The sequence below is a fragment of the Agelaius phoeniceus genome, chromosome 8 (genome assembly GCF_051311805.1).
Source record: "Agelaius phoeniceus isolate bAgePho1 chromosome 8, bAgePho1.hap1, whole genome shotgun sequence".
Lineage (NCBI taxonomy): Eukaryota > Metazoa > Chordata > Aves > Passeriformes > Icteridae > Agelaius > Agelaius phoeniceus.
In genome coordinates this window covers 8,078,565-8,092,934 of record NC_135272.1, presented here as the reverse complement: position 1 = coordinate 8,092,934, position 14,370 = coordinate 8,078,565, and the positions used below count along the sequence as shown (strand labels likewise).

General features: G+C 48.5%; 1 protein-coding gene across 1 annotated transcript in view; it reads right to left on the bottom strand.

Annotated features, from left to right (window-relative positions):
* Positions 1-14,370, bottom strand: part of NOTCH2 (notch receptor 2) — an 89,215-nt gene that overhangs the window by 4,578 nt on the left and 70,267 nt on the right. The window contains exons 22-32 of the mRNA XM_054638447.2: positions 13,041-13,286; positions 10,364-10,476; positions 9,306-9,835; positions 8,224-8,571; positions 7,839-7,981; positions 6,682-6,892; positions 5,969-6,065; positions 5,316-5,484; positions 837-1,138; positions 358-505; positions 10-107 (exon numbers count right to left, since the gene is read on the bottom strand). Of these exons, the coding sequence (XP_054494422.2) occupies positions 10-107; positions 358-505; positions 837-1,138; positions 5,316-5,484; positions 5,969-6,065; positions 6,682-6,892; positions 7,839-7,981; positions 8,224-8,571; positions 9,306-9,835; positions 10,364-10,476; positions 13,041-13,286 (2,405 nt within the window). The remainder of the gene's footprint in view (positions 1-9; positions 108-357; positions 506-836; positions 1,139-5,315; positions 5,485-5,968; positions 6,066-6,681; positions 6,893-7,838; positions 7,982-8,223; positions 8,572-9,305; positions 9,836-10,363; positions 10,477-13,040; positions 13,287-14,370) is intronic.

Genomic DNA, 14,370 nt, shown 5'->3' with positions numbered 1-14,370 from the left:
ACACTGTACCTTGTTATCCTGCATGTCTCTGTTGGCTCCATTTTTCAGCAGTACTAGTGTTGCTTCCACATTGTTGACAGCAGCAGCCCAGTGAAGTGCAGATTTACCTGCAGGGAGACACAACAACATCAGTAACAAACCAAGGAGCTATTTTACTTCTCCTCCAGCACTGTTTAACCAAGCCACTGTGCAGCAGCCTGTAGTTCATTACCACTGGAGGACTTTGCAGGAGAGCCCAGTGTGTGATTTAGCTACGGAATTCATGCAGAGCTCTCACTTTGGGAGAGCAGAACCCACCCCTTCCTGCTCACACCACAGCAAATATTTGCCCAGCCTGGGACACGATGTTCATATTACCATGGTCATCCACGGCGTTGACATCAGCCTGGCAATTGATGAGCTCGGCCACCATCCCTTCCACAGCCAGACGTGCAGCCAGAATCAACGGGGTCGTCCCATCGTTCATCCGAGCATCCAGGTCTGTCACTCTGTTACGGATCAGGATCTGGACAACAGGGGAAGATGGGGTTTTTTCAATACCACTACAGACCAAAACTAAGGATTTGGCAGAATCTCAAGAGAAATTTTACAATGAAAAAGCAGCTAGAGCACTGAAATACAAGGACCCAGAAAGACAGGGGCAAACAGACCAAATAAATACACGCCAGATGATTTATGCACGCTGAGCTCTTCAAGCTGTGAATACCCAAGGAAACTGGATGTTAAACAGCTCTGCCTCACCACCACACTGTGGAAGGCATGAGAGCAGGGTTGTGAGTGAGCAGAGCACAGCTTGGACAGGCTCCTATAAGCACAGAGCTCTCCGGTGGCCATACCTGGAAGACCCCCTGGGCGTCAGCAGCCACGGCCGCGTGCAGAGGGGTCCGTCCCATGTTGTCCCGGGCATTGGCATCAGCCCCGGCATCCAGGAGCCGCTTGGCAGCGTCGGCTCGGGAGTAGCGGGCGGCCAGGTGCAGGGCCATCTCCCCAGTGCGGTCTGTCTGAGCCTGCAGGTTGGCCCCCTGGTAGATCAGGTCTGTGATGATGTTTGCTGAGGAGTCCTCCCCGTCCTCGTCATCCTCGCTGATGTCAGAGCCGCCCGCACGCAGAGATGCCAGCATCAGCGGGGTGCAGCCGTCTGCAGAGGGGGAGATGGGGATACAGGAACCTGGCAGAGGCATGGAAACCTTCCTACAAGCCTTCCTCCTGAGCTACAGACAGTCCCTCCAGTTACTTTAATGCAGACCTCTTCCTAAAGCCCCGCTGTTAACGAGTTGTCTTCCTTCCAAGCATGAGTAACCTACTGCAAACCCAACAGAACTTAAGATATTCCTCTAAAGACTAAGATCATCATAAAACAAAAAACCTTTGCTGCTGAAGTGTAAAACTTCCACAAAAAGTAAAGGCTAGCTGAGAGAAGCAAGGGCTGTAAAATTCAAATTAATTTGACCACTCAGTGTAACTTTGCACGGATGTTCTAATCACATCCCTGGGGAAAATAAACAATTGAAGGAAAAATGATTCAACAACTAGCCACTGATTATTGGTGACATAGGTGACATTCACTTCAGATATTAACCTGAAGTGAAATTCAGACTAAAGCCTTCAAATGTACATCCAGGTTATCACAAGAAAGATCCTGAAGTTGTAAGAGTCGAGCACTCAAAGCTGACAAATGCCCCAGGATGAATACTCTCACACACTTTGAGTACTTTGGAGATACTGGTCTTACTCTCCTCAAGCCTCTAGTGATGGGATGCCCACAAAGGCTAAAGTCACACTCATCCAACCAGGATCTGGTTCACTGCATTGTCAGTAGAAGGGAAAAAGGCTCCTCCAAATCTCTAATTTAACTTAGCTCCCCCTCTGATGAATCTCCCTCTCTGCCAATCAGAGAGGACAGTGCAGCAAGACCACCTCATGCTGCTGATTTTTCACCCTTGTTATACCCTCCTCAATGCAGGATAATTAAGATGTAAAACATCTCCATATCTTTCCAGCAACCCATAAAAATGCCAAGTACTCCAGTTCCATCAACCTCTGAACGTTATGTGACATTCCCTAAAGCCTCAAAACTGCAGCTGTAGACACTGATGCTTCCTTGCTGATTTTACTGGTTTCCTGCACATCCTTCAGAGGCACCTGGAAAGCAAGAGGGACTGAGATGGCAGCAGAGGGGAACCTCACTCTGCTGACTGCTCCACTGGAGCCCACCAGCAGAAATACAAGACAATTTTTTCAGCAAGTACCTGATTTATCCCATGGGCAAGCAGGGCACAAACAGCAGCTGCTCTGCCTGCACAGCTCTCAGTCACAGAACACATAAACAAGGTGATACCTCCTGTGTGTGGAAGTAACACACATACAGCTCTAATGCCCTGCTCCCATTCCCAGCTTCTGATCACTGAGCCTTCCTGGCTCTCTGCTTTAGAACAGTCCCTAAACTTTCTAGAAATCTGCGGTTCCAGCGGGGGCACTGGAGGAGCAGGCTCTGCCCGGCTCCAGCAGCCTGCACGCTCCTCCTAGTGGCTCCCCACCACAGGACACACAGCCTCCCTTCCCTCCCCAGGCTTTGGACAGACAGCAGCCAAGTGCTGGGTTCAGTTCCAAGATCCAGCCCTGTCTGCAGACCCTCTCTGCTGCTCTCCAAAGCTGGACCTCCCTTTGTGCTGCTCCCTCCCGCTGCTGGCTCTGCTCCCTTGTCCCAAATGAACTCTCCTCAGTACTCCAGTCAGGCTGTGCTCTCCTCCGTACTGCCACAACACAAAGAGCAGAGACACAGAGCACAGAAAGGAGCTTTCCTTTCCCCCAGCACCCCAGCCCTGGGAAAAACCACTCACAGGCCAGGTCTGGCTTGCTCAATCACTGCAGTTATCCTGGATGTTCGTGCCTAGCTTCTCCACAGGGACAGCCCAGCATTAAATCCCTGGAATAATTAGTTGCCACCATCCACAGAGTTTCTCAGGTACATGCAGCTCTTTTCAGAGCCTTGCAAGTTGGCCACACACGGTTGGTTTTATGAGGCTAGCAAAAGCACATTCAGCTAGACAGTCACAATTAAGTGCTTGATGGACTACTAGAGAAAAAAAAAAGCTGTGGACACAATGTCTTTTTTCCCCCTTCCAGCTTGTTCTCTCAAAGAGCTGGAAAAGAACCCAAAAGCATCCAGCTGGAGGCAGACATCCAGCATGGAAAATTCCAGTCTAAACCACTGAAGTTTCAGTAACTGAAAAAAAGAGGGGCATATAATAGAGACAGTTAATCAATTTCAATTATAGGTGGTGTTACTAGTTATGCCTATAATTGCATTACCCTGGTTACACACTCACAATAACTGCAGTGAAAAGAATGTCCTCACTGCTCTGGGGGACACAGCAAAAGAATAGCATGGGGAGACAAAGGTGGTGGCAGCATTTTATAAAAATTCTTCTGTTTGCTGTCTTTCAGTAGGACAGCCCCTGAGTACATGTAAAATGCAGAGTGAGATAGTAAAGTCAGGAGTTCACCAGACAGGTACTCCTGAAGGTCAGGCACAAGGTACTGAAAGTTGGGATATAAGGAACCCACAGGGAAAATCTCAAGGCAATGCTTCTGGAGGACACTGGAGATCTTGGATCCCCCTAGATTTGAGGGACTGCAGAAGGTGTGGGTTAAGAGAGGGCACAAACCCTTGGTACACTGAGGTGTTTCTCCCCTCTCAGGAAGAGATCTCTGCTGTTCAACCTGCACCTGCAGCCAGGATCTAACTCACCCAGCCTCAGGTGGCTCCAGCCCAGACACCTGCACTCAAGTCAGTCAGCCTGAACACCCTTTGTAATTACTTGGGGGCAGCAAAGCATTACTGGGGTGTGAAATCCACTTTTCAGACTTCTTGGGACAGAGGGCAGCTACCTCTCAGAAGGGCCCATTTTTTCCAACTGCCTGCAAAAGTGAGGGTGGCCAGGGCAGAGAAACAGCCACACTAACTGTGAGGAATCTTACCCCTTCTTACTAACCCCTTATTCCAACATCTCTCAGACTTTTAAAATTATTTTTCCCCTGACAGCTGCTTGCTTCTGATGCCACAGAGAGAAATAACTTAGAGCAGCTTGCTGCAAGCTTCACAATTATATCTGGATGGCAGGAAAACAACTCACAGGTCAGAATTATTTCATTGCTGTTGTTGGACAAAGCTTTGGGTGAACGTGAAAATAAACTGGAGTCTTAAGAATATTATTGCCTGCACTTGGAAAGCTTCTACTCCGCCACACAGCTAGAAGTTTCAATAGGGGAAATAAAGAAAAGCTTAAATTTGGCAGAAACTGATGGTTTATGTTCTCACACTCATTACACAAAAATCCCTCCTTCCCTTTGCATTTAAGAGAGCTAACGGGTCAATGAGCAGAAAAGACAATAGAAAGGAACTGAGAGAATGGGTCCAGTCATCCTTAAATTGCATGGAAATATTCCCACAAAACACAGCAGAAAAAGGCATTGCAGCAATATCATCAGCATCACCTCTCTGCATATGAACAAGAGCCATGTTTGCAGCTCTTCCAACCAGAATAAAGTCCTTGGTCAACTGGCTCCTCTCAGAGCCCAGAGATCAGTTCTTACTAGGTGACCCACCCAGACCCTTACCAGCTTATACAGCTTTAGCACTACACTCATAAAAGCAGGAGAGGGTTCCCAGGGCATCTACTCATTTGGGACTGAGAGAGAGCAAACCTGCCTGCATGTTAAAGAAACCTTCCAAGTCCACAGTTCTGTTATGAATTCAATGACTTGATCATCATAAGCTGAATATATAAATCAAGGAATAAAAAAAAAATCATGAACAATCTTGCTGCATTGCTGCTCTGTTCAGGACAGACACCTCACACACTGCTAATGAGGGTAAACTGTCTGCCAAAAAGTCATCTTATTCAGGAAAAGGCCATCCTTGCTTCCTCAACTGATAACAGACACCTCAGGTATAAAATCTGCTAAGTTGGTCCTCAGAAAAGTCTGTCATGGATATCTGCAGTGAACCAACTGGAGAAACTGGGGGATATTTCCAGCACAATTATGCATTCAGAATTTCTGACAATATCACTTAGGCACACACTGTTATAAATGAGATTCTACAGGTGCTTGCTAAGTGAACCTTTCCTCCTGGCTCCATGATATTCCATGTGCTACAGACCATGGTTTAACCTTTCCAGCAGTGCACACTGTGCTTTCCTTGGGCATCATGCTGCTGTTCCTGCATACTCCATTTAATTTGTACCACCAGCAGCCCCAGCCACGGGACACAGGGCAGGCTGGCAGGACACACAGACACTCTGAGTACTGACCTGGCCCCCTGACGTTGACATCCAGCACATCCACCTCCTGATCAGCCTGGGGGGGAGTGAGGGCCAGGGAGGTGCTGCCACAGACGTCGGCCGCCTCCAGGTGCTGCTGCGTCCACTGGCGCTGGTCAATCTGCTCGTCCCCTTCGGGCAGCAGGGCCTGGTCCTCAGCCTGAGCACACACACATGCAGCTGCTTCAAAACACCCGGAGAGTGGCCAACGACAGTCAAAGCTCTTGGGGTGCTCTTAGTTTTGGTGGGGTTTCTCAGGGTTTGGATGGGGATTTTTGTTGTGTTTTGGTGTTTTGTTTGCTTTCTTGGTGTTTTAGGGGGGGTTGTTTTCTTTTAAGCTAATGGTGGTCTGTATTTACTTGTTTTCATACTCTCACCATACATTACCAGGCCTGAACTGCAAGACATGCCATTAACCTTCCTGTCCCTCTTGCTGCTGTAGGGAGGGGACACTGAAACAGAAGGTACTGACTTTCTCCACCAGGCCTGTGGTGGCAGTGTTAACCTGAGGATTTGCTCCTCAGATACCATTAATAATGTATTACCAATCCCTAGGCCAAGGGAGGTTTTGAGCAAGGGAAGGTAATGCAGATGCTTGTCTCACCAGCAGTTTCAGATGGTATTTAAGTGTTGGAGCTCCTTACCTTAGCTCTCTTTGGCTGAGGTCCACCATCTCCTGCCCAGTGCTCAGTCGTCCCAGGGTCGGCCAGGTTACCCTCTGGTATCTGGACTGACAGATTTCTGACAAACAAGGAGAAGATATCACTTTGCAGCCTGAGCAGGTGCTACTGCTGCTACTTACACTGCCCTGCAGAGACTAACAAAGGGGTGCTTGTAAGTTTGGTAGCTTGCAAACAGAGGAACCAAGAAATCACAAATTTCAGGCAGCCAATAGTGGCATTAAATGCACTTAGAACTGCAAAGTAGATTAATTCAGTGGAAAGCCAAAACTGCATAAAACTTTTGAAAATTGCCATTACTTCTGAGTCACGTTTTTGATGCGTTGAGCTACAGATATTTAAAGTTTGTTGTCATCTATCAACCTAAAAATGTCTCACCTATTCCAGGAGAAAATTAGGCAAACAGTGCCAAGCTGCTGATGCATACTGCTCAGTGTCAGAAAACCAAACAAAACCAGGAGATCAGATTCCTTGCTGGCATTTTATACATTAGTTAATTAAAATTCTTCCATCCAAACCAGATGTTTTTAAATTTAGAGGAATAGCCTAAGAAGTTCTAGTTTAAAAGGAAGCTTTCTCTAAGGAGTTAAGTGCCTTGGATGAAACATATTTCAGCCACGTTCTCAAAATCATCCAGCCAGTAATAAACAGTGTCAGTGGCCTAGATGCAAACTCACTTGAGTCCCACAGCATCCTCCCCGACGGGCTCTCTGCGTTTGTGGTTGCTGGGGTCCCTGCGCAGGATGAAGCCCTCGGGGAGCCACAGGGAGCCGTGCTTGCGCTTGCGCTTGGCCATCATCACCCCCAGCAGGAGGATCAGCAGGATGATCAAAGCTGCCACAGCAAGCAGGTAAAGCAGCTGGGTCTTTGGTGGTAACAAGGGCTCACCTGAAAGTTCCAGTTAAAACACAGTGGGGTTAACAAAGTGGAGACAACAGTCTTCAACCTACAGACTCTCTTTTCTCAGCACAGCCCTTCCCACAGGGGGCATATTGTCTCCACAGAGTTTAGGCTCCACTGAGACTGCTGTAAGTACACATCACTTCTTTTTGACTTCCCTTGGTCTGACTTCCCTTTCTCAAAGTATTTTTCAGAGTACATGGCTGCTGAACCAAAGATCTTGCTCCTTCCTCCAGCCATGCTCACTTGGCATAGAGAGAGCTGATCTACATGAATCACAGAATAATGAGGTTGGAAGAGACCTCTAAGATCATCGAGTCCAACCTATGCCCTAACACCTCAACTAGACTCTAGCCCCAAGTGCCATGTCCAGTCTTTTATTAAACACATCCAGAGATGGCAATTCTACCACCTCCCTGGGAAAAAGATACAAGCACAACCCAACTAGGAAAAGCAATAATGCCAGCCCAGAACAGGGTTTGCAGCTGAGCCTCAGACTGAGGAAGATGGAGCAGAAATCAAAAAGTGATTACACGTTGCCAGAGAAGAAAACATCTGGCAGACTGGACTGAGGAATACCTCCCAGCCTTCCTCTCTAAAATGGCACCTTTTCCACTGAATTCATGGCTTAAAGCACGTGAATGGTTGTAGTGTGGAGATCACCACTGCAGTGCTGTAGCATGAGACATTACTGATTCTACAATTATTAAAGTGACTGGGCTCTAAATTAAATGTCCTGCCTTACTAACCAGACATGCCCTCTGTGCACTTTGCACAAACATACTCCTATAACTGGGACAAACAAGTCACCTCCCAGAAACCATACTGAACAGCGAGACACAAGAACAAGATGATCAATAATCTGAGTATTTTGCAAGCCCAAGTTTGATGACTGCCTCCCTCAATAAGCAATTTTTCCTCTCCCATTACTCACTTTGGACAGACACAAAAGGATAGGGTAGCATGCCCTTGATGGCCTGAGCAGCTAAGAGAGCTGCAGCAGCTTCTGTGTTGTGAAAGCATTGCTCTGAGTCCTCTGCACACTGGCGGTTGTCGATCTCCAGGAACACCTTGGTGCTGCAGAGACACAGTAAGAGGGCACAGCAGTTAGTGACAGAAACTTATGCCAAAGCAGTAGGTCAAACTGCAGCAGTGTTTTATGTTAATCTTCCTACCCCAATGCCCAACTGGACAGTTGCAATAGCATTACATTTTTCCATTTAAAAAACAGCCTACAGCCCTAGAAAGTCTAGAAACACAACTACAAGGAAGAGTTACCAGCACAACCAGGCCAGAGGGAGACAGAGGCATCCACTCACCCAATGACCTCTTGCTCCAGCTCTCTGTGCTTGCGAACCACCACGAGTGACCGACGGCTCCGCGCCGCCGATTTCTCCCCATAGTAGGGGAACACCATGGGGTTCCCCTGGGAGTCCAGCTTAATCCTCAGGTTGGTGTGCAGCAGCGTGCCCAGGGTGCGCAGGAAGCTCCGGACGTCCTCCAGCAGCTCGTCAGGGGGCATCAGGACCACGATGATGAGGGTGCCCTCCGCCAGCTTCTCGGCCTTGTCGCCGGCGCAGTCCAGCCCGTCCCAGCCGCACTCCTCGCTGTTGCAGCCCTGGTCGCAGCGCCCGTCCGCGTAGTGATCCGCACAGTACTTGTCATACCTGCAGCAGGGACAGGCTCACGGGCAGCACAGGGCACTGATGTGCTCTGCACAGCACATCTGCACTCTGGGGGACCGGGTCTTACTCTCTTCAGCATCGTTTGAGGTAAAACAACACTCATAATCAGGGTAGTGGGAGAAGAAATACAACCCCAGGATAAGCTTGCAGCCTGAGAGGGTGAAAATAGGAAGCACAGCACACTCCAAGAACCCATTATTTCATTCTGGTAACAGTGTAAGAGAACTGCTTATTCTGTTTACTAAGATATCTAACACCTCCTGCCTCGCTGAGGGAGAATCATCACTGCAAAGCTGTAGCATTTGTCAAAAATAACTAAAGAGAAAGAAGTGTTGCTACAAACAAGCTAGAAAACATGTTCAGAGACAGCAAGCACAGCTGGGATTAAAATACAGGTATTGCTGGTATGGAAAAAAAATCAGGATAGCAGGCAGCACACTTAAAATCTAGTACAAGGCAAAATGCCTCCTATTAGCATTTCCAGGGAAAGCAGGGCACATCCATCAAGCAGGTTAACACATTACCATTGTTCAGGTTATTGACTTAGTGCACAGCACACAAACTCCAAAAACAGAGGAGAAGTACACAAAGCAGCAGAAACTGCTGGATGCCAAGCTTTCAGCAAGGACAGCAAGAGGAACAATGGGAGAGAAGGGAGCAACAGGCAGGAGCTATGTTAGTCACACAGAGAAAATGTTCTCAGCATCGAGCCTTACTTGCATGTCCTGCTATTTTGCTGACACTCAAAGTTGTCAAACAGGCACTCGGGCGTGTTGCAGAACTCGTCACACTGTCCATTGAAAAGCATCCAGCAGGGCAGGGAGGAGGAGCAGTTGGCCCAAGGATCCTCCACAGTCAGGGAGCAGTCGCCTCCATCCCACTGGCACGCGTGGGTGTTACAGTCCTCATCACAATAGCCATCCCTGGCTTTTTCTGCACACTGGGAATCCAGGCATCTTCGGGGCTCCGGGCTGAACGTGACAGGCTGCTCACAGTGGCTGCCCTGGGTGTGAGCAGGGCACTGGCAGTAATAGTAAGGAGGCTGAGAATGAGGGTGGCAGCTGCCCCCATTCTGGCAGGGGGCACTGGCACAGCCTGGGTGTGTCTGGCATTCCTCTCCCACAGACAGCTTGGGGCAATAGCACCGAGGACCAGAAGATGTTTGGATGCACTGCTCTCCCTTCTTGCATTTCACTTGTCCACAGGTACTGTGGCTGTTGAACTCACATTTTGCTCCAGAATAACCCTGCAGGGTGGAAAAAAAGGCAAAATAATCAGTGCCACAAACCTATTCTTCAGCATTCTGAGGGCTGGAGGCAAGGTGTCAGGTGCAAATCCTTTCTCTCCTGTAAGTCCTCTAGCCTCACTGCAGAAGCCACGACTTTCTGGACCTAACCTCATGGATAAAGAAGGAAATCACAAGGCTCTTTTATGTTTTGAAAACAGTATAGAAGAGCCATAAGCAAGGGGAAGCTTGCAGCAAGCACAGAAAACACAGGACTGCAAAAAAAAAAAAGTTAATTTAATTAAGCTAATGTAATTTAATGGTAGATTTAAGACAAAAAAGCCAGCTGTGATACTTGAAGACCATACATGTTTGGGGTAGCAACAGGCAGCATCACTCTCCTGGGGCAGCTGGAAGCCCTGGGTTTCCCTGCTGAGCAGATAAACAAAGGGATGTGGGTAAATCACCTGCAGTAGGCACTGAGAGCCCAGGCAGAGGGCTCTGGAGCTGGGGCAGGCAGGGCAGGGTGAGCAGGGGGTGGGTGCTTACCGGGGGGCACTGGCAGATGAAGCCCTCGGGCATGTTGCTGGCCACCGCGCAGGTGCCGCCGTTCTGGCATGGCTTCCGCGGACACACATCAATGACACTCTCACAGTGACGGCCTGGGACAGGGCACAGAGAGAGAGAGAGCAGAGAAACGTGTGTGTGACCACCCCAAAAACCATCACCACACAACACACACTGTCAATAACCACGAGCTGAGCACTCTTTTAGGAGGGAGCATCCCTTTGGATGAGGTGTGGTCTCCATGTGGCTGCCTAAGCAGTAAAGAGGGAGGCACAGCCTCAGGATCCACAAGGTGCATTTGGAGACAGCTGGCAGTGCCTGCCTCCTCAAGAACACACACAACACAGCACAGAGACAGAGTGTGCTGCTGTCATCCCCAAGTCAGCCAGGCACAGAGGCTGGAAGTGATGTACCACACCCGTTTGGGGGTTCCTAAGACTTCCTTACTTTTTGGGAGATGCTCAATGAGTCCAATGGCAACTCACACTGTAACATGAATGAACAACCGTCAGGACCAGATGTACCATAAGTGAACAGGAGAACCAAGCAGAGTCTCCTCACACTGATCAGCCAGACAGAGATCTTACTGCACTGACCAGCTTCGCAGCAGCTCCCAGAGTAAGGCTGACACCAAACTTCTATAAGTTGGGGATGATCTCAGCATGACTTAGACCCCCTAGGAAAACATTAATAGAAGTCTCCAGACATGTGCAGCCAAGACTCTGCAGACAGGAGCAGACAGGGCAGGATGGCCCACAGAGTTCTGGCATCCCACCAGTCACAGACCACAGCAAAGCCACCCTGTCCCCTCCCAGGCAGAGGGGTCAGTGGGGAATGTGCAGAACACAGACAGCTAGAGGAGGAAACATGTTTCCCCTTTGTGCCTAACATTTCCAGACAGACTTCATGTCTGAGACACAGCAGCTCTCCCTGCTCCTCCTGGGGTGCAGCAGGCCTGCACTCCCCACAGCACAGGATCCAGCAACCCTTCCATGAGGGTCAGAAGCCACATGAGTCATAATTCATAAAAGCAGCCTTGACAGACAGGCTTAAAATAAACCCATCTGGTGGCCTGCACCAGTGTCCCACCAGCTCCACTTCCCTCATACATCACTCTTTCAGGAACTTCTTTTGGCAGGACAAGTAATGCATTCAAAAGCTACTACATGAATTCTTCGAATATATATCTTTGTGATTTCTTTGCATCTGAAGCTCACAAATTTAGTGGAAAATCACAGCATCTTTAAATTTTAAGAAAAAATAAGAGTAAAAATTGCTGGTAAAGCATGCAGGAAAGGTGACTGGTAAGCAGGGAAAGTGAAAGGTTTTAATGGAAGAAAACTGAATGCATAAGAAGTTAAACTGACATGGAAAATGGAAAGCTGAAAGTTAAGACACATCTGGAGACTATTAGACCAAACTTAAGCCCAGTGGGAGGCAGAAAGCAGAATAGCAGCAATACTAACAAAGAGGAGGTCTAGAGAGAGTGAGACACAAGTCTGCACAGTGTGAAATTCTTGCAAAGTTGTGATTCAAAGTCGGACTGTGGAAGGATCACCAAGCTAGGAATGTACAGCCTGTCTATGCAGAGAATACTCCATCCTGACCACATCACCAATGCAAGGAGGAAAGGCAGCTAGGAGTAGAAAAGGAGGCCAAAAGCTAATTATGATACCACGACACTGACTTATAGAGAAAATGCACATGGCTGCTTTGCAAAAGGAGAAGTCACAGCTAAGCTGGCACGTGAACTGTTACACTTTCAGTATTAGAAATGTGAAATTATGAAGGCGAGAAAAGTACCACAAGGAAAGAGAAGTCCTGGAAGCCAAATGTCTCAGGAGATTCCTTCATCTGAGACAGCTCTAGAAGCCAAATTTCTTAGAAGTTTTAAAAGAAAGAACAGTTTAAAAACTGAAACGTGCTGTAGGGAAACAATCAGGCACTGTGAAGAGAAGTGGGCAGATAACAGCACTGCCAGGAAGGGACAGAACCACCATTTCTCAAGACACTGCCATGAAATGAAATGCATGTTGATGACTACTTGTTGGGGAAGAGGAAACAGGAAAGCCTTATAAATATGATTGCCTGACAAAAGATTTTGAGAATATAGAAACTATAAGCGAGTTGGAAATGAAAGCAAGCTTTGAGATCCCTTAGTTACTAAACAACTGGAAAACAATGGTGTGGCCAGCTGAAGGTAATCCCCTTTTGATGAAACAACACCCTCTGCTTGCAGACAGCTCCAAGGGTCCGAGCAGACTTTACCAGCTTGGCAGAAGGGGCCCAAAGAGGAGTTTTTAGGGTTTAAAATGTAACACAGTATGGTAATGTAGTGATTCTTACAGGCTGTATGTAAATGCTATAGGATTTGTATGTTGTACTAAATTGGTTAGTGAGACTTCGAATATTCAACACAGAAGAAGATTTATGGTATTGTAATGAGAACTTCGCTCTCTTACCCCTTTTACTCTCTCACCCTCTCATCCTCTCTACCCCTCTCTTCTCTCGGGCCTGCTCTGAGCTGTGGCTGGCAGCTCCAGCAGGGCCCTGCACCCAGGCCCTTTGCAATAACCACAAGTTCCAAGCCCTGGCTGCAGAGATCTCTCATCTCCGTCCGTCCCGACCGTGCTACCCCCGACGCTCCTACCCTACTCACCAGTGAAAGCGCTTCTGCAGATGCACCTGTAGTCGTTGGTGAGCTGCACGCAGTCCAGGCTCCCGCGCGGGTTGCAGGGGTTGGAGAGGCACTCGTTGATGTCGCCCTCGCAGCGCTCCCCCGCGAAGCCCTGGGGGCACAGGCAGCTGAACCCCCCGATCTGGTCGATGCACTGCCCCCCGTTGAAGCAGCGCGGAGCCCCCGAGTCCGAGATGCAGTCATCCACGTTCTCCTCACAGAGCCGGCCTGCCAGGAGAGAGGGACAGCTTGGGGACACAGTGCCACGGCTGCCTTCCCTGGCATGCCTTAAGTTTGCCTTAAAGATTCTGTACTGCATTAGTTTATAACTGCAAACTTCATATAAAGTGTTGGCCAGTTCTCCTCACAGCTCAGTCACACAGAACAATCCTTTTCCAGCCCCAGAACCAAGGGCACCGCTGCAGCTTCAGGCCCAAAAAGTGCAAACAACAGGGAATGGAGGAGAGCAAACTGGGAGGATGGGACTGCATCACCTGGAGCTGGAGTTGGACAATTAACCCCAAGATGGAAATGGACCAGAACTTAGAAAAGTGTGAGAACTCATGACCCAGGGTCCATCTTGGGTGGAGCCCTGGCCAGGCTCTTGTACTGCCCAAGGTGTATCCTGTGAAGGCCTTTAATAAATCCCTACTTTATTCCTTTAATTCTGCCCAGTCTCTGTTCCAGTAGGCATCATCTACACTGCTCATCAAGTTTTAAGGCCATGTCACACACAGTCCCTGAAATAAGCAGGTAAAGATCCCAGTTTAATACACACAATTTAATTCCACACCCTTTGCAGACAGCCAGCTCCAGAGCAGGCTTAGGGTACATGTGTTTTACATCCAGGCTGTCCTCAGTGCTGAGCTGTCCTGGTATTTGGCAGCTTTCATACTTGACTTAATTTAAGGGTATAATTAAAAACACAAAACCAAACCAAACCCAAAAAAGATGCACTTGATTTAGCCCTAAGACTGAGCAGAGCCTGGGAGCCCCGTGCTGGCCGTGACAGCCACAAGCTGCCACCAGGCTACCCTGGACCTGGGCAAAGAGCATTTGTAGCAACAGCATTAAAACAAGCAACAGCACACCAACAAAAAAAGCAGTTGTGATAAAACACTGATTCCTCCAGCCTGGCTGCTGGGGACTTACAGCAAACCCCCATCAGCAGCCAGGGAGAGCAATTTCTTCTCCTCCCTGTGGGATTTCCTTTCAAGGGACAAGGTCAGGTGCTGGTTCTGCTTTCACTGCACAAGAGCAGAGAGGGGAAGCTGAGCAAGTTTATTGCTGTTGTTCCACCCAGAGCAAGTAA